The sequence below is a fragment of the Cydia strobilella genome, chromosome 8 (genome assembly GCF_947568885.1).
Source record: "Cydia strobilella chromosome 8, ilCydStro3.1, whole genome shotgun sequence".
Classification (NCBI taxonomy): domain Eukaryota; kingdom Metazoa; phylum Arthropoda; class Insecta; order Lepidoptera; family Tortricidae; genus Cydia; species Cydia strobilella.
Window position 1 is genome coordinate 10,587,467 of NC_086048.1, and position 21,240 is coordinate 10,608,706.

The 21,240-nt window shown below is 37.3% G+C and overlaps 1 protein-coding gene across 2 annotated transcripts in view; it reads left to right on the plus strand.

The window, feature by feature from the left end:
* The window catches only part of LOC134743604 (SH3 domain-containing kinase-binding protein 1), a 51,185-nt gene that overhangs the window by 7,194 nt on the left and 22,751 nt on the right, over positions 1-21,240 (plus strand). Inside the window, exons 2-4 of one of the 2 annotated variants that reach the window (XM_063677163.1) lie at positions 3,408-3,591; positions 18,049-18,157; positions 19,649-19,790. In XM_063677163.1, the coding sequence (XP_063533233.1) occupies positions 3,408-3,591; positions 18,049-18,157; positions 19,649-19,790 (435 nt within the window). The remainder of the gene's footprint in view (positions 1-3,407; positions 3,592-18,048; positions 18,158-19,648; positions 19,791-21,240) is intronic. The other variant, XM_063677164.1, reaches the window with a different exon arrangement.

A 21,240-nucleotide genomic window follows, 5' to 3' on the forward strand; every position in this document is an offset into this window, starting at 1 on the left:
TAAACCAGCATTGGGTTTTCCAGCAGGACTCTGCTCCAGCCCATAAGGCAAAGTCTACACAAGCCTGGCTCGCCTCCAATAAAATCGACTTTATACGGCATGAAGATTGGCCCTCCTCTAGCCCAGATCTTAATCCTTTAGACTATAAAATATGGCAGTATTTAGAGGAAAAGGTGTGCTCAAAACCTCATGCAAATCTAGACTCGCTGAAAAAATCTCTTGCTACGGCAGTGGCCAATATCGACATGAAAGTGGTGCGTGAATCCATTGACGACTGGCCACGAAGACTTCAAGCCTGTGTAGATAATTATGGCATTTTGAATAAATGTTATACATTTAGATTCTCTAGTTTATAAGCTTTCAAACGCTGTACAAATTATACGGAATAAACTTAAACTTTTGATTTTATTTGATACTATGTATATGACAGAACTTATGAGCCGACTAGGTATATTAAATCTGTGTGCCCAACAGTAGGACATAATATAGGTTCAATTTATAGACATAGTATATACAAGTAGTTATAGACGCTCCACCAAGCGACCGCGGGTAAGAGAAAGAATATTCATATAAAATTTGGGCAGCATAGGATTTTTTCTCTTTCACTCTTATAAATTCAGTATTTCGCCATCGCCTCCTACCTATGATGCCACCCGGTCGGTGATAAGGACAAAGCATGGCACTATTTTCTCTTTCCTCTTATAGGAATCGCAATAAGACAACTTTCTCTATCAAAGAGTGTCAGGCCCTTGTAGACCGCGGGCCAGGAACAGATTTCCATGACCAATCGCCTCCCGGGCGAAAACTCGTATAGTGGTTAACGGCTATGTATGATGAACCCTCGTGAACGTCAGCTGCCGCTCTGCTGGTGGGTTGAGGAATGGCAGCAAATTAAGTCTATAAAAAAAATTTAGTCATCGCCTCCCGCTTGATACTTTGTCAGATGATAGTTCAGATGCTATTGTGAGTAAACAAAATCGTCAGCCGATTGTATCACTGTGGAAAGACCGTCTTACGCGCTTCGGTGGCTGCCATTCCTCAACCCACCAACGGAGCGGCAGCTGACGTTCACGAGGGTTCATCATACATAGCCGTTAACCGCTATACGAATTTTCGCCCGGGAGGCGATGACTGACGAAATTTGCGCCTGGCTCGCGGTCCATTGGTTGAATTGATATAAAGTTTGGTCATTTATGAGGCATGACCTGGGACATAGATACAACACATGGAGGCCATTTGTAGACCTTTTTTACTAGATTTGCTGCTTCTAAAAAGTGTGAGTTGTATGTTTTTATTGTAAAAATATATTGGTACACTTTTATGACCTCTGATGTATACACCCTAGGCCAAAAGTATGGAAACAATGTAAGGCATTTGATTCCAATGTATTTTTATAATACAGATTTTGTAAATATCATTGAAATAAATGTTTTGGATTGCTTGTTGTTTTTATAGGGTATGGATAATGTTGTTTGATATAATATACTGGGTGTGGCCTGTAATATGAGCAATTAAACTGTAGTCTGTACTCCTTATATTGACCAATGTATTGCGAATTTTGTTATGTTTAAGGCGTGACAAGCAACGTCAATCACAATGTTAAGGGCATACATTGAAGACTTGCTCGTGTTACAGGACACACCCGGTATGTATAAAAGTGTAGTAGGAGATTATGAAATGATTTGGACAACTTTTCTTAAACATCAATTTTTCAACAATTAATGTCTCATGCAATAATATTATAAGATCAAATTAAGTCTAATTTCTATTATGGGTCCCAAGTTCCATTACTCATTTGTTTGATCTACACATGTAAAAATAATTAAAATAAATGAAATATGAACAAGATCGCTTAGACAAACTCCACTGCATTGGGGCTAGTATTTGTTATCTAGTACTTATAAAAAAATAAAATTAAATAGTCCAAACAGATCATAGTTGTGGTGAGTATAAATGCATTTCCTTAATGTAATCTAGGAAGGAAAATAGAGACAATGTTTATATGAAAAAGTTATATGATTGTGAAAATGAAAGTAATAATAAATAAAATAAAATAAATAGTTAGGTAATATTGAATAACTCAAGAATGAACTCACATAAAACACAATTAATTCTAATGTGGATAACAGTGGTGGTGTTAAACAGTGAGGAACAAACGGTATACCAAAACTTATTAATTCAATGATATTTACAAATTATAATAATAAAAATACATCAGAATTAGATGCCTAATATTCTGCCCAAATTATTATGTTATCTTGATGTAGATAGTTGATATGACAAGTGTATGACAATTTATTAATTAAAGCCAGAATGTTGTAAACAATAATAACATCAGCCAAATAAACACATTAAGTTTTAAACTTACTTTCGTAAGGTGTATATAGGTTCAGCGTGTTTTGAAAATCATTTAGCAAACATTTTTTTAAATCATAATATATGGTTGCAATAATATGAATAATATGAATGGTTGTAATATGAATAGCAATTTTGAGGTGTTTTTCTAGTAACTTCATCAATTCGGAACCTGTTTTCTTGACTTTGGCTTGATAGAAAAAAATAACGAACATAGGTCTAAAACGCACCTTAATAATTGTAACATTTTTTTGCATAAAAGCTAAAAAATAAAATCTTCTAAAAATGCGCAATTTTATTTTTCATTAAACTTTATTTTTTCTTAACCTTACTAAAAATAACAATTCAAAAACATGATATCCGCGATCCTGGGCATGCACAACAATGAGAGTGAGAGAAAAACCTGAACCAATGGGGCCTTAAACTAAATTACTAAATTATAAAAATTCAAAAATATCTCCACGACTTTATCAGGGGGTATTGGCCTATCATGCGCCATACACACACTAAAATAACCAACTTACGGTGATAAAAGTGTTAAATTTTTCATAAAATATTTCAAGGATAACAGTGCGTCATAGTATTTACAACTAATCTGGTTATAAATAACAAATCCGGCTCATTCTTGGTGCAGAGGTTATTCATTGCGGTTCAGCGTGGTAATGCGGCGAGCGTTTTGGGCACCTTTGCGCCGGGGATGACGCGGGGTGGGATTTTTGACTGACTGTTGCTTACTGCTTTGTGTTTTGTTTTGTATTTGTGTGATTTTAGGTATTTATTAATATTTGTATAATTTTTGACATTGTATTTCTGTATTGTGTTTTAATGTAATAAAATAACAAATAAGTAACAATCTGTAACAAAAAAGAATCCAGGTCACTAGTCGGTTTTTAATGTCATCATTTCATGGTCTTCATTAGTATTAATTATTAATAACTTCTTACCAACTTCAGCTAAACGGTAAATCGATCAATATGCACAACTCTTAACGCATTAACGATTGACAGTGTAATATCTATTGAGCAGTAGCTAAAGTAGTTTTGTTTTAGCAGTGACCTGCGTAGCGAACTACGCATACGACGCGTCCGAGCCGGACGAGCTGACCATCCGGCCCGGCGAGGTGCTGCGCGAAGTGGAACGGCTGCCGGGCGGCTGGTGGCGCGGCGAGCTGCGCGGCCGCAGAGGCATGTTCCCGGACAACTTCGTGTCCGTCAGCACGGACCAGACCAGCGCCAGGTGAGCTTTTATTCAGAAGAAACAAAGAAAGACGGGTAATAGCAAGAAAGACAAGGGGACACAATTCGAAAAAATGTTTTCTCAAACATGCAATGAAATATTGATATTACGAGTATGTTCCTTAAAATAGGCTGCGGAGTAGAGGTCTTTAATGAAATTTTATAAAATTACAGGCCTAGGCCGGCAAAGTGCTCTTTTTTTAGGGTTCCGTATCCAAAAAACGGGTAAAAACGGGACCCTATTACTAAGGCTCCGCTGTCCGTCTGTCAGTCCGTCGGTCTATCACAGTTGAAATTTTCACAGATGATTCTGTTGCCGCTATAACAAATAGGTACTAAAAACATAGATTAACTATCTGCAAATTTCGATTTACGCGGTTAGCCGGCCAGAGCGACGTAAAGGAGAAATGTTAAAATAACCGACATACGCAGCTACAAAGAGATATATTAACATTTAAGTGGAATATATTATTATTATTATCAGATCTATTCTATTATATTTGTGGATTGATGTTGTTATGGGCTCTCATATTAACCAGGAAATTACCTATTGTGACAGCAATTTAGTGTTCACTTCATTGGCCAGTGCGTACTTCGATAAAATTCAAATTCATTGGGCAGTAAAATTTTGATTCTCAACCTCAAAACAGATGCCTACTTCTTTCGTTTTGTCCATTAGTGGTCTGCACAAGCAGAGCAAAAACACGTCCTCGGAGCTCTGGCAGTTTTTTAGCCGAACATATTGCCTTTTGCGTCTTACTTGTACCATATCATATGTATTTGCAACTTGCAACTCATGTGTCTACAGTGTTCACGTTTTGCATGAGAAGTGTAGACCACGTTGTATCTAGCAAGAATCATGTTAATTAAACTCTTGCCTATATGATGAGGATCCTGATCGAATTTTTAGTCATCTTTTTGCATTTTTTCCGAGAACGATTTTTTCTGCACTATACAGCACAACCGAGATTTAAACCCACGATTCGTAACCACCACAAACATATGAAAGGTTAACCTTTTCGACGCCGTGTCAAACACAAAAGCTGTCACTCGGACGCCACGTCACCGAAGCGTCAAAACTGAAATTGAACTTTATGCACGTAGGTCTATGTTGCTCTGTGGTCTGTGACTGATTAATCCGTCTTTGGCGTTGGACCTGCGGTGCCGATATATCGGTCATTGGCGTCCAAAAGGTTAAAACACAATCATACCGAGACAGTTTTGTAAAAACAAGACGCCGAAGTCGACTAAATGAGGTCAACCTTGCCAACATTAAGCACGAGCAAACATTTCTATGAGAAAATAAAGGAAGCCAAAGCTTTCTTACTCATACTCGTATATGCTGTCAAGGAATTGAATATTTATCGTCCGCATTCGTCTTGAATTTCTAAAACCATTACGTGGGCTGGCGAACCACTCCATAATTTCCCAAGGGGTCAAAATATAAACATAGCGAATACGCAGCGTAGCTGCTAGTTCTAAAGTTTTACGGCTGCTTAAATCCGTTCATTGTTCAATTACTCGGTGATAATAAACTTTAACATTAAAACGCTGTAACTACATGTTAAAAAACAATCAATTCTATACCTTGTTCTGACAAAATAAAGTTAACAATGGAAATTATTTTTTCAATTGTGGTTACTCCAGAGCTCTTAAGCGTGGCAGACGGCTGTACAGTAGTAATGTAGGCGGACGAACCGCTACATTCTGCTTCAAACAATTACTTAGCGGGTGTCAACAAAATCAAGATTAATTTGTAGAGATTACAAAACCCGGCGAGTGTGAATCATAGCAGAGATTCCTCTGTAGGTACTGTACGTTATTTGTACCTAGTCGGCTCATAAGTTCTGTCATATACATAGTATCAAATAAAATCAAAAGTTTAAGTTTATTCCGTATAATTTGTACAGCGTTTGAAAGCTTATAAACTAGAGAATCTAAATGTATAACATTTATTCAAAATGACCGCCATAATTATCTACACAGGCTTGAAGTCTTCGTGGCCAGTCGTCAATGGATTCACGCACCACTTTCATGTCGATATTGGCCACTGCCGTAGCAAGAGATTTTTTCAGCGAGTCTAGATTTGCATGAGGTTTTGAGCACACCTTTTCCTCTAAATACTGCCATATTTTATAGTCTAAAGGATTAAGATCTGGGCTAGAGGAGGGCCAATCTTCATGCCGTATAAAGTCGATTTTATTGGAGGCGAGCCAGGCTTGTGTAGACTTTGCCTTATGGGCTGGAGCAGAGTCCTGCTGGAAAACCCAATGCTGGTTTAGAAACATCGTATGGGATAGTGGTTTCACAATATTAGTCAACACCGTGTCTTGGTACACTTTGGCACTAGTTTTTACCAGGGACCGGACAACCCTTTCCGCGATAAAACCCTTTCAATGGGCGACACTTAAACACGGCTAACACATTGAAAGACTTTCCCTATTGAACTGCAAGCCCATTCATACCCTTACCTTTGACTAACCCTTACCGACGAGCTAACCAAAAATAAGGCTAGCTCTTAATAAGGGTTACCCTTATATTTAAGCGCTTTTTATAAAGGTTTCCCTTTGCGTGAAAGAAACAGGATTAGTATATATCTACGGTAGTGTATGAAAAGAAAATACGTGTCAAGTCAAAGAACGCCGCCGTCGCCGCTGACGATCGCTCGGATTCGAAGTAATGTGTGCTTTATGAACAAGGTAGACGACTTAAATTAACACGCTTATATGCTAAAAGGGAAGCCCTTTATAAGGCTAACCCTTATAAGCAATATGCAAGGTGTTGGTGAGCGGATGATAAGGGTTTTGTAAGGGTATTTGGGCTACCGATTACTCAAATGTGGTAGCTTTATATAAGGGTTTTTAAAACCAAAACAAAGGGTTTCGTCTGGCAAAGGGTATGGTGAGTTAAGCCTTATGCAATACCCTTATAAAACCCCGATAAGGGATAGCGGGCCGGTCCCTGGTTTTTACTCCTTTCTCACAAAAATGCATACTAGTGACGCCCGCATAAGAAACTCCCAGCCAAACCATCACAGATGAAGGGTGATGACCTCTTTGAATACGGGGAATGCTATTAGACGCTTCTTTACTATTGCGAGCGTACACTCTATCATTTTGTTTATTACAGTTTTCTTCTATGTCAAAAATTTTCTCGTCCGAAAACAGTATACAACGGTGCTTATTTTTAGCGTACTTCTTCAATAAAGCTTTAGATCTTTTAAGCCTTAAAGCTTTAAGCCGACCATTGAGAAGATGGCCAGTTTTTCGTTTATAAGCACGAAGTCTCAGGTCTTGATTAAGCACTCTTTTCACCGTGTTTTTGCTCAAACCCATCTGGAGGGCCATAACTTTTTGTTTCCTAGCGGGATTTCTGGCAATGCGTGCCCTAATTGCTTGTACAACCGCTGGAGTCCTAGCTGTACGCGGACGACCGCTTCTTTTCTTGTCATTTAAACTAGAGACCTCACTGTATCTTTCTATGGTACGATACACAAATCTTAGAGAGAATTTTAAATTTTCAAGTAGCTTAAATATTTTAGTCGGCGAGTGACCACAACGATATAGTGCAATTATTGCGGTACGGCTATCTTTAAGCGTCCACTCCATGTTGAAGAAAACAGAAAATTGCAAAATTATACTACTCAAATATTTAATAAAGATTCGAAATTCAAATGCAGAACGGTTTTTGTTTTAGGAGTTCCAAATTTAAATTTTAAAGGCCAGTGACAGAACTTATGAGCCGACTAGGTAGTTAGTAGTTTGTTGTTGCTGCATAAAGAGAAGTATGTTTTACAAGTTCACCTATTGATGAATGAACTTGTTAGCAGATTTCCTGACTAGAGTGTAGGTATTTTTTATAAAAATAATCATCAGTTGGCAAAAAAATATTCAGGATAACTATTTGAAAGTGCTCGTAAGATATGTTTTCAGTATATAAAGTTAAATATGTAACGCTCGTTCTCGACTCTCGAGCAATCGTAGGAGCTACGAATCACGAGCGCTGTCGTGACCTTTCCACGCTACTACAGGCGCTGAATTATTTCGATTATCATACACATTAGAGCAGAAAACTTTATTGGTCTCGCCGGAAGATCAGCGCTGACTTTTGGGTTAGCATTATGCTGAGGCGGGACCATTTCGTGGTAACGTATGCGGAGTGAAATCTGGACAAAATTCAATGTCGTATTAAATAAAAATGACATGATCAAACAACGTTAAATGCAAGATAAAGTTTACTCCAATGCGAGATTTTTAACGGAAGTTGTGATACTTTAAAGCCATCGGTGTTGAAAACACGCATGTTGGCATTTTTGTAAGTTAAAATTTTATCTTCCTTATGAAAACTTTATTAGAAAACTTCGTATGTTCGACATATTTCACATTCTCGTCCGTTGGACCATTGGTGTTCTCAAAACAATAGTTACCTTGCCATAAATTTCCATTTTAAGTGACATATGATTAGTCCCCCATAAATCCCATTACGCAAAAAAAAAATGTTTTTTACACATTTTGGTCGGTATGACGTTCCCACATTTTCAAAGTTATTTATTGTTATTTTCAGATACGGTGACCTTAACTTTTCTTAGATGTGTGCCGATGCCCACCATCATGATATTTTTAATAAGTTTTACTGCCACATTTGAATAATCTCATGACCTCTGTAAGATTTTGTGACTCGGCGGGCCTTTATTTTCTTTAATCGATCTCTCTCAGGAAACTGGCTAATGCTGGAAGGTTTACCTAAACCAGACTTTATACCCGTAGTATTTTTTAAAGAAAAAGGATGTTAAAATATAACAAAACTTCCGTGAGACACAGGCATATTAAATATATTAATAACGGGTCAGTCACGTATTTTAAATTGAAAACGCTCGACATGTTTCACTCCGTACCGAGGAGCTTCATCAGGAGCTTGCGAGAAACTACCCTCGTTTACGGCATTATTGTCAAATGATGGGTTGACAATAATGCCGTAAACGAGGGTAGTTTCTCGCCCCCCCTGCCGCCACCGGCGCCCGCGCCGAGTCATCGGGCGCGGAGGGCTGCGGCCCGCAGTCTGCGCCGGTCCGTCACCGTCGACGCAAGCTCCTGATGAAGCTCCTCGGTACGGAGTGAAACATGTCGAGCGTTTTCGATTTAAAATACGTGAGTGACCCGTTATTAATATATTTAATATGATGTAAAAATATTATAAACAAATCGTCACCTCTAACTCGCTTCCACAAAATGTTTCACTATCTTCGCTTTCGGCCATAGGGAAATAGTACTGGAGAAATTACACACAGTTTCGCGATGGTGTTCTTCTAGATTTACCATAATTTCAAGAGAAAGAATCCAATGCCCATGAAACTTACCGGATTAATTGACAGATATACAGACTTTAAATTGGCAGTTGGATATAATTTCAGTTTAATTTTTTGTTTACTTTTTACATGTTCAAAACTTTGTCCAGACGCATACGTTAAACTATTTATTTTTATATTTATATTTCTTTGTTGTTTTTATACTTTTGTATGTTATAGTTTATCACGAATAAATGCGATGATTTCTGATTTCTATTATGGCAATTTCATTACAAAGTGAAGTGACTATATTTTATGAACATCAAGTAGAGTCAACGTAATTTTATACTTACCAGATGCTTTACGGTAAATTTAAACATTTTAAGGATCCTGATGTACACATCAGCGAAGAAATCCAAAAATGTGTGTGACTTGAAAAAGCTAAAGCCTGAAAGTAGACCTGCGCTCTGCGCTCAACATAGGGATTTGTATTTACGGTGAAGAGGGTCAACAATGTTTTCTTGACCGAAAAGAGGTCTAAATTTTAACGCATTCATTGCCATTTTAGAGATTTTGTATGAGCTTAGAGGCCATGTGCAAATTATTCGCTTGAACCTTAGGTAGGTGAATATATTCAATAGATTCACTGCCTCATTGTGTAATGAAGTAATGAACCTTGATTTTATTTTACAATAGCGATCTGCATACGCTATTTACTCTGGAGATTTCATAATCATAGCGTTGAACATTACGGTAAATATGCTTTATGCCCCCATAAATGAACAGGTTCCTTAAAGGTCATATTCTAGCTACTGTTAGCCGAGACATCGGCGGGTTACACCGTTCTATACCACAGATATATATCTAAATTAATAACCTAAGCGCATTAGAAGAACCGTCAGCAACAGAAGTAGTAATAGTAGTTAAATGGGTGAGATGATCAAAGTTATTTTGAACCTGCTTTAGGCGCAGCTACTTTTTTTCTTGATTCTGTACCTCGAGAGTAGTGCCGTTCCCGGGAATTCCCGGGAACGTTCTCCATTTTGTATGGGGAAATTTCTCGAGTGGGAAATTGGGAACGTTCCCGGGAACGGCACAACTCTACTCGAGAGACTTGTAGCTCGCGAGCCGTGGTTTGGAGGCCCATGAATTTTATTCTGATAAAAACTAAAAAGAAGGAAAGGCATCCCTATGGCGTTTCTGTTTATAAATATTTCCTTCTTTGTCTGAATAGATTCAAAATTGAATCAATTTAGAATCGAAAAAAAAACTAAATCGATGAAAAATGCCTAAAGACGAGTATTGGTAAACACAAAGTTTGTTAACTGCTTGGTTTTCAAACTGTTTAAGTTACGAAATAAGCACGTATGAACAACGGACTGTCTCATTTCAAACATAGGCATAGAGAATCATACTATATTTGTCTTACACTAGTACTAGCACCCAAAAGAAAACGATGAGTATAGTTGTTTTTGTTCTTATTTACTGACAATTTGGTTTGACCAACTATATTTCTTATTCGTTACTTGACATGGTTCCATCCATTGTGGCCTGTGATATGATCGTATAGTCAGTGCGCGATTATGGCGCCGTGCATTGTATCGTGTATGTTTTTGTTGTTTACTTATGTCATGTCATGTCGTTATATTTATTTATGTTAGCTTATTATACATATACTAGCCTGTTTCCGCGTAGAAGTCGTTAACCCGGGCTGTTGTTGAAAAAAATCCTTTCGTGGAGCTCTGCAACATTTTGAAGAAAATATGTTTCAAGTTTCAAGGTCCTACCTTCAACGGTTTAGGCTGTGCGATTTCTATCAGTGTCTAAATGACGAAACTGGTTTTATATTAAGATATAATGTCTGTCGGTCCCCACACCGTTCTATACGCACTAAAGTTCTCCAGGAACTGGTTTGGATACAATTGCCATGCGAGTCTTATATTTCTAGTTCACTGACACACATAAGTAACTTTTGTGATCTATCTTTTAGCCAACCTGTATATCTAAATGCACGTTTGCACGTGTCCTGACTGACTGATTCAGCAACGCAGAGCCGAAACTACAAACGATAGAAAGTTGAAGAAATTCAACCCCTAAGGGGGTTAAAAAGGGGATGAAAGTTTGTATGGGGTTCAAGTTTTATTTTAAGCTAGGAATTTAAAACTTTGTAAAAAGTATTTTATTAAAAAACAAGAAAACTAATTTCAGCATTTTTGGAAATTCCTCCCCTAAAAGGGTTAGAAAGGGGTTGAAAGTTTGAATCCATTACAAATTCTTTAAAACTTCTTAGAAAGGCATAATATAAGATACAAAAAAAGTTATTTCAACGCTCTTGATAATTCAACCCCTAAGGGGGTTCAAAACAACGTGGATATGATTTAGATCACTTGATTTAAATCATATGATTTAGATAACTTGATTTAAATCAGTGATTTAAATCGTGATTTTAATCAAGGGTTTTTTCAAAAAAATCATTGATTTAAATCATTAAATTTTTACTACAACCAAATCGGCCCAAAATTGTTTAGGGAATTCCCCGGACCACTACGGCACGCACACATGTGCAACCGAGTCATAGCGTAACAGTGTCGGGGAAACCATGAAACTATAATACGAGACGCATGGTACCGAAACAGTTCCAGGATTCCCCGAAACTAAAACACGAGACGCATTTCGCTTTTCGCCCGGTCATTCGTAATTGACTAGTGAAAGAGTGAATACAACAAAAAGATGTCGTTTTAAATTTTTTAAAATTGTCGAGTTTAATAAATTTAATGAAAATACGTGTTTTCGTTTTATTATATAACTGAACTGGCTATTTAATTAATAAAATAGACAAGAAAATGAAAAAATGAAAAAAATCTGATTTTAATCAAATAAATCCGATTTAAATCAAATTAATCGGATTATTATGTTGTTTTTATAAAAATCGTGATTTTATCAACCCTAGTTAAAAAGGGGATAGACGTTGAAACTTGGTAAAAGGGCATTACATGACCACCAACATACAAATCCAAGCGTACGAAGCTGCGGGCAACAGCTATATCAACATAACTGGTTCTGTTTGGCCATTATGAATATTATAATTTAGCGCTAATTTCCATGGAAATCGATTAGGTGAAAGTTCACTCTAATTTTAAGATAAGGACGTAAAACGTTTGCTCATATTAAAATCATAACCGCAACACAAGTTAGAGGGCACAGCGGAAGGTCATCTCGCCGGACGTGGGTGTGTAATGTTTAATATAAATATATATATATATATATATATATATAATACATACATACATACATACATACATACATACATTTGTTATAACGCCATTTGATATATTATACGGTACGGTATATATTATATGTATACGTACGTGTGTGTACGTGTGTGTGGTGTACGTATTTGGAGCAGCCTAACTGGGGTAGTAGTAGTAGTGGTAATAGTACCTCCGTCAAACTGAAGACCACATGCTAACAATACTATCCCTACATTATCTGTATGTATGTTAGCAAATCATCGATATGATATAAAAATATGATGGTGGTCTTGGTGACGAGTAAGGCTTCCAGAGTACTAGAGCAGGGATCTCCAAACTTTTACAGTTTTTACACCCGAGGGCCACAACCAGGCCTCCGCTACGTTTTCGCATGCAGGCCGGTTTGTATCGAGTTGGGCCTTTTTCACTGGCTGGATTGTATGGAACGGACTTTGTCTCCTTTTGTAGGCTAAATTGGCAGGATAGCGTGAAGTAGTTTGGAGGGCCCTATACTAGAGGATGCATTGTATTGATGACTAAACATCCAAAACAACATAAAAGCTTGACAACGCACAAGTGACACCTCTATTAGGATTTTTCGTGACTTCGTGTCATAGTTTAGGATGACATGATGCCAGCATTGTAATATTAAAAACATGGGAAGTGACGTCGTTTCGTTAAGTACTGCCTTCATTTGTTACTAGCAGTATAAGTATTAGAGTAAATGATGTCATTCGACTTGAGAGTCTTGCGACTATATGATTTAGTATGCAAATTGCTTCTTACACCACTATTAACTGACCTGGACCTTATTTCGTTGCAATAAGGTCTACAAATGGTCATTCAACTGGCTCCTATATTTAGTTGGTTTGTACGTAGGTATAACAATATGTGTAGGATTAGATCATAGTATAAGGTACTCGCTAGTGGACATCACGTGTAGTGCCGTGTTAGTAAATATTGGTTGTGGTGGTTTGTCGAATTTCCGATGTTTATGTTTTCTTGTTTTGACTCTTAATTGTAAGTGAGTGTTCATCGTTTATTAACGTACTATATACAAGGTATGGAATTCTTTATTTAATTGTTTAGGTCCTCTACTAATATGGCAGTAAAAATTAAATCGTTAACTTAAATCTTTTAGGTAGTAATTGAACAACTTTATTTTATGATATAGACAAGACCTCAAACTAGGCGAACCAGGTCCCTTTACCACCAGAATCATCACAACACTGCACAGAGTAATAAATTCAATGAGTGTATTTGTTTTTATTCCGTAAGAAAGCTGCAAGAGCAATTGTACCTACGTTTCTATTGTCTCCCGAGACTAGTGAGATTAAAATCGACAAAAAACGACGACAGGAATCGAAGTTTTTATTATTTTATTATGGCTGTTATCTTCTGCAAGGTACCAATAATTACTTAGCTACACTGCTTTCAAAACAAGCGAGATGACATTCTGCAGTGCTCTATCCCCTCTATCATTCCCTAGGCATTTTGATATTTTAGCCTGATAATTTTTTCATTAGCTGTATTTATAATGAACCTGTATCTTATCAGTTTGGATAAGGCGCTGATAAGACGTGGTTTGCGACTAGCTGTTTGAGCTGTGGGCTGTGGCTCTTGCTCGAAATACATTGGTTTTTTTAAGTTAGTTGATGCTGGATTATTGAAATTATTGGGAATAAGTAAGTTTGAGTTGCGTTTTTAGCAGCAATCGCTGGAAGGCACCCAATATTATTAAAAAAAATCGTGAGTTTGACAGTGATTTATCGTGGTTAAGTGGTGTGGATATGCCTACGTTCCGGATGAACGTTTTGACGAGGGCGGCAAGGGATGACCGAGTATTGTAACAAGCTCTGTGAGAGGCCCATGATCAGCAGTGGACCTCTTTAGGCTGTTGTGATAGTCCTTAGATTAGTTTAAACGAGTAACTGTCAAAAAATTTTTTTGTGACACACACTTTTATTGCTCACTGTACTTCTTCTCGTTTGCATGTCTATCGAGTACTTCTTGAGACCTTTATAATGAGCCTAAACTTGATGTGTTTGTGTTTTTCCATCGAGGAGTTCCTTTGGCTACCTACCGGCTGCATCATCAGAACACCTCCATGTTAGCATATTATTGCATTGTCACCGGAATTACGACAGTACTCCAAATTTCAATCTGAATCATTTGAATCAGATGCCGGGAAGTGGTTCAAATTTTAGTTACAAGATTTGAAGCACTATATATACAAAGGTAGGTACGCAGTGAAGCTAAATAAAAGTGTGTAATAAAAAGGAGCATTTTTAACCTCGTAAGGCCAAATGTGTATTACAATGTAGTGTACACTTCGTTTCAATCTAATTATAACCTTTCATAAACTTAATAATTAATAAAGTTATAATTAATTAGTAAAGTTAAGCATTTCTTTTGTTTTATTGATTTCTCAAACAAGCGAAATTAACCCCAGTTTACTATTTATTTATTGAAAACACATTTACATGACATTACAGTGTAAAACGAATGCGCCATGAAAGTTAAACTTAGTAACTAAACGTTAAACTTCAAACTTCAAAACGTTATACTGAAACAAAAATACTGAAACAAAAATACAATTGGGCAGGGCACATAGCGAGGATGAAAAATAACAGATGGACAAAAACAGCAACAAATTGGAATCCAAAGATTGGTAAGAGAAAAAAAGGCAAACCAAAAACAAGATGGGAAAAAGACCTAATAGAAACAATAGGAAAAAACTGGAAAGAAATGGCAACAGACAGACAAAAATGGAAAAAAATGTTGGACAAATACTTAAATATAATAGAAAAAGGCGATTCGGAAGAGGCCTAGGTCAAAAAGACCTTACGAATATGCATATGGAAGAAACATACAATAAATATTAATAATTGTTACAAAAAAATGTCAACAGTTCGTATAATAAAGGCTTTAATAATAATAATAAACGTTAAACTTAGTAACTAAAGTTAAAACTTAGTAAATAGGGTAATTTTATATGGTTGCCCTTACGAGGTTAAACGGTGTGATGTATCTACCTACAAAGTGTATATGCTATGTACCTAAGTGTACACTATCGAATAGATCACGAAGCACGTTTCTTCTTCGACGGTTTTTACAATCTAGGTCACTGTTACCACAAGCTACCTTATACATTATTTACATACGTGAGTAGGTATAAGTATATACTCGGAGACTGCCTTGTCGTCTGTTTTGTTTAATTTACGAAGTGTACCTACATCAAAAGGCGTGACTACTATAGTGCTAGGCTAATGTCCAAATGTTTACTTTTGTGTTAGTTGTTTATTTTTTATTTATATTTATGCATTGTGTTATAACGGTAATGTTTTCCCCGTTCACCACAGAAGTGCAACTAGTCCTTCTTACTCTTTATTAAAAGTATGTCTAATTGTCTAGAGTAGACCAGTACAGTACCTACTCGGTACTCCGGTCCTACCTGTAGTTATTATTGTATCTATGTATACATGGAATTCATTCCCTAAATTGTTTCGTGATTCTTAGTCAACTGGGGCGACTTGTATTTGTTTATCACTCATTGTTGTTGTTTGTTATAAGAAGTTATTTTGACGCTAATTATTGTTAAATCGACAATTCACAAAATACTTTTGTAGGTATATTAGGCTAACCCAGAGCTAACCTTATCGTAAGTACCGGTGAGCCAGCATAGGTTATTTCAATATCTGAATGTTATGTATGTAATAATGATTATATGTATCAATATTTGTGATGGTAGTTATTAATTCATTCAATTATGAGTCAGGACAATTTTTCCTACAATATTATTTTAAGCCATGGGGATACCAGTACTGTGTTAACTCTCATAAACAGCGGAAGAAATACATACATATAACAATAAATAAAATCGTGCTATCACAAAAAATATATTTTCGTACACTTTCGGTTGGTCGCTCTCTCGTCGCTCGTATCGCGTTTCACGGAAAAAATCAGCAGCTAAAAATATTAATGGATCAGAGCCGACTTTGTAAGTTTTAGTAAATTAAAAACGTGGCGACGATAAACCTATATGCTATCTCTTGACAGAGCATACAAGGTAAAATAAGGGAATCTTACCCCTCCTAACCATCGTGTGTGATATTTAGCTTACATGGATGGGCCAGGGGTCGGAAACCGGTATTTGCTCCATACAAAAATACCGGTATTATTACATTCTTTTTCGTTCTTTTGTTTATAATTTCATTTTTAATGGGACGTTTTAATAATGCAAAATTGTTTCCTAAATAGGTACATGATTCAGTCCCACGTAATGAGCATAAAAAAATTCAAAATATTGGGCTATTTCGGGGTTTAAAAAAAATACCGGTTCCGAGCCCTGGGATGGGCAGATTAAGTGTCCTAGTTTAAAATAGCCATAAAATTAAAACAAAACTTCAAATTTCAATATTAAACTTGTATTTTTTTAAGCATATACAAAATTAATTTATTAGCTCAAATCGCTCTCCTTTAACCTGTATAACTTTACGCATTCTACCATAGAATGAGTTGCACGCGGCACGCACTATCTCATCTGGTATATCGTCCCATATTTTGATCAACCGATGCTTGAATGAATTGTGTGCTCCCAATCGCTGAGCATGTATCCCTACATAGAAAAGTCCAACGGATTCAAGTCTGGTGAAGATGCAGGCAATTCTTGCCACGGTATAAAATCTGTCTAAAAGCTAGCAAGTCCCTGCATTTTTTCACTTTAGCTTTTTTCTGGCCAAGAGCGCTGGTGGCCTAGCGGTAAGAGCGTGCGACTTGCAATCCGGAGGTCGCGGGTTCAAACCCCGGCTCGTACCAATGAGTTTTTCGGAACTTATGTACGAAATATCATTTGATATTTACCAGTCGCTTTTCGGTGAAGGAAAACATCGTGAGGAAACCGGACTAATCCCGACAAGGCTTAGTTTCCCCTCTGGGTTGGACGGTCAGATGGCAGTCGCTTTCGTAAAAACTAGTGCCTACGCCAATTCTTGGGATTAGTTGCCAAGCGGACCCCAGGCTCCCATGGAGCCGTGGCAAAATGCCGGGACAACGCGAGGAAGATGAGCTTTTTTCTGGCCATCTGTTCATCCATGTTTTTTTTTTGTCTTTTGTAGGCCTTCAATCCAAGATCATGTCGTAACATAGGACTCATTGGATCGTCGGAGTTTACTTGCACTTTGGGCTGGATTTCGCCGAATACGCTCACGAACGCTTTTAATCATATTTTTGACACAAACAGATGGTTTTCTACCAGGTTTGGGCCTGATTCTTGAAGATCTGTTTTTTTTAAATCACTTTAATGGTCCGAGATATGAACCTTACATTAATATCTAAATGTTTTAGCTTCTTAAATATCTCGCACGGTCGGAATTTTTGCATGTATACATTTACAACGAGCTAGCGTTTCGCATCCATGTTCAAAACAATATATATCAAGCTCACGTCTAGAAATCATAAAGACGCATACATTCTCGATTATTAAAAAATAATATAGTAAAAATAAAACCGGCCAAATGCGAGTCGGACTCGCGCACCGAGGGTTCCTTACTTTTTAGTATTTGTTGTTATAGCGGCAACAGAAATACATCATCTATGAAAATTTCAACTGTTACTAGCTAACTAGCTATCACGGTTCGTGAGATACAGCCTGGTGACAGACAGACGGACAGCTGAGTCTTAGTAATAGGATCCCGTTTTTACCCTTTGGGTACGGAACCCTAAAAAGTTCCGAAATATGGTCCTTTCCTAGCTTAATAACTAATAACAATGTTTTGTCCAGAAGCAGCACTGGCGTGTCGGGTCGTTGTCGGGCGGTGTTCAGCTACCAGCCAGCGAACCCCGACGAGCTGCCGCTCTGCGTCGGCGACGTGCTAGATGTGCTCGGGGAGGTAAGCTACATATTGTAACGGTGTCCTTCCAGAAGCAGCACCGGCGTGTCGGGTCGTTGTCGGGCGGTGTTCAGCTACCAGCCAGCGAACCCCGACGAGCTGCCGCTCTGCGTCGGCGACGTGCTAGATGTGCTCGGGGAGGTAAGCTAGATATTGTAACGGTGTCCGTCCAGAAGCAGCACCGGCATATCGGGTCGTTGTCGGGCGGTGTTCAGCTACCAGCCAGCGAACCCCGACGTGCGAGATGTCCTAGGGGAGGTAAGCTATGTAGCTATGTACATACTCGCGTGCAAAAATATTGCATTACTGAATTTTTTCAACTGCACCCAATATATTTGTAAACCGGTTAATTTCGCTAAATTATTACGGTTGTCTACGGTGTGATTGAAGGTTTGGCTGTGTGATTTGTATTATGTACACAGTAATAAGCCAATTAAATAAAGTTACACATATTATTAAAATAACTCAGGTTTTTATACGATTATACAATTTTAAAAAGATAATCCCTGTTAAACTATGATAGTTATGCTTATGAATCTTAAGATACGTGAAAACATCACGTAAATATATCTATTTCAAAAGAAGAAACATCCATACGATTATCAAACGAACAACTGTCAAATCACAAGCACTGCAGTCGTAATTAATAATTAGTTTTAGATTTTACAAGATAGTTCATTTGAATTCTGCTAACAGGCAAACAGTTAACAATGAAATAAAACTATAAATATACCTATTTATATTATTGTATCATAAATCGATAATCATCATCGCTTGGAATAGGTATATTAGTCATTGTCAAAAGGAAAAAAACCAAGACATGCATCATAGTATCAATTATAAAAATGAACTTAATGGCATTGCCCTAAAATTTAAAAAAATCGATGAGCGGAAAAAACTACGATTAGGTTAAAAATGATTATATTTAGTAGTATAGTATACAGAACTGTCGACTAATTTCGTAGGTATAAACCTTGAAATATTTAGTAGGTTCGAGTCGTCGATAACAGCTATAAATAAACCCATTCTTTGGTTTACTCTTGTGGAGGATATAATTACAGTCCCGGCAAATAAAGATACCATAAAGCCGTCTTTACGTCGTCTGTGAGGGACCTTTTTGTTAGAATATATCACCACCAACCATCTTGAATTCTTGCAGGTTCCAAGAGAAAATACTACAGTACTACTTATTCTTACTATAACTTGAATGATGAGTCTTGAAGAGAAGGTTGGTCTTAAGATATCATTAGATATCAATCACATATCAGTAGAATAGCATTAGGAAGTCTATATCTCAACAAATTGAATGCATAAGGTTATTCAAACCGGTGTTTGCATACGATGTTATTTTAGTGACGTCACAAATGAATCGTATATCCGCGTCATCTGTCTATGACTTAGCTTGACAATAGTACATTTTGACCGATTTGCGATTTTTTGTTTCGAGTGAGTTAGACTGGGCTACTTATTTCTCCATAGATATCTGTGTGGCTCACCGCTATGCTTTAAGCAGGTAGTGACTCAACAGACAAACTAATGATATATCATGCAATCTAAGTTCCCGCCTTTAAAAATGTATGTTTCCACCCTCGTTAGGCATATTTAATTTAACATATGTATTGTTTATGTCAGGTGGAAGAAGGCTGGTGGCAAGGGCGCCGACAAGGCCGTGTGGGCGTGTTCCCGTCCAACTTCGTCGTGATGCTGGACTCACAGCCGCCCCCGTACGAGACCACCACCTTCGAGCCCGCGCCTGCGCTCCCGCCCAAACCTGGTAGCTTTATAGTATTTTATGCAACCGTTGTTTAAGAGAGGTCAAAAAAGGCGAGTGGCGTGAGTAACAATTTGAGGCGAAGCCGAAAATTGTTAATAAAGACGCCACGAGTATTTTTTGACGTTGCATACAATACTTTTTCTACGACCAAGCACTTACTTTGAAATTAAATTGTAAATCTAGTGGTCTTCTACGTACGGTAAATACCACTAACCGGTACGGTATACGGTTCTATTTTAAATGCTTAGTATAATCTGAGACACTTCTGTTAGAAGATTTAAAAAAACCGGCCAAGTGCGAGTCGGGCTCGCGCACGAAGGGTTCCGTACCATTACGCAAAAAAACGGCAAAAAAATCTCCTTTCTTGTATGGGAGCCGCCCCACTTAAATATTTATTTTATTCTGTTTTTAGTATTTGTTGTTATACCTTTAATTTAACTGTCTAGCTATCACAGTTCGTGAGATACAGCCTGGTGACAGACGGACAGACTGCGGAGTCTTTGGAATAGGGTCCCGTTTTTACCCTTTGGGTACGGAACCCTAAAAATGAAATAAAAAAAAAACATTAAAATAAGGTTGGCAACAATGTATTTCATACAATATTTTTTAAATGGTCATTATACGAAATATCGAAAAGTGCCAAGAAGATACTGCGTGTATGCACAAATGCGTTTTTGGGGAATAGACTAAAGACTTGTCTTGACAACTATAAGGTAGGGTTTTAAAGATGTGTGCACGACCCTTTAAATGACAAATAAAAGTACGGGAGTAGAAAATATTATTAAATTGGCACGTATAATAGACGTCATGAGTTGAACGCTCTTGCAGAAGGGGATTCCTCGCTTTAAATCATCATTTCCTTCTTAAGCCATTGTACCCCTACCAGTATTATAGTGTACAGTAAGCTTAAAAATAACTATTAGCCGTGTATGTTACATGAAAATTAAATTTTACAACATTATTACTGATAACGAGAGCGCTACTTTACACACCTACTTTTGAATACTGCAAGTAAATGTAAGGACTTGATTGTGCTAAAAACTCTCATGATGTAACAGAACAAATATTTAGATTCGAGCAGGTAACTCACGAAAGTTGGGATAAATACGCACTAAACAGGTGTTTATGCCAAATTAAGGTGTATGAATGACGCTCGACTCGAGCGAGCGGCTCGAGTACTGTACTTTTTTAATGGTTATCCATTAACTGTTTTTTGCATGGTGATGGAAATTTCCATCATAACATTGTCCTATGAATTAAAGGTACTTTTGGAGGTGATTGATATTTATTTTTAAGACTATCCACTTTCAACACTAATCCATTTTCCGATTTTTCACTTAAATTTATGCAGTAGGTATTCAAATTTATAAAAATTCTTATTCATAATTTTTAAGAAAAAAAAACCGACTTCAATGGGGGATGCCGCTGAAAGCATTCTTAGATTCCAGAC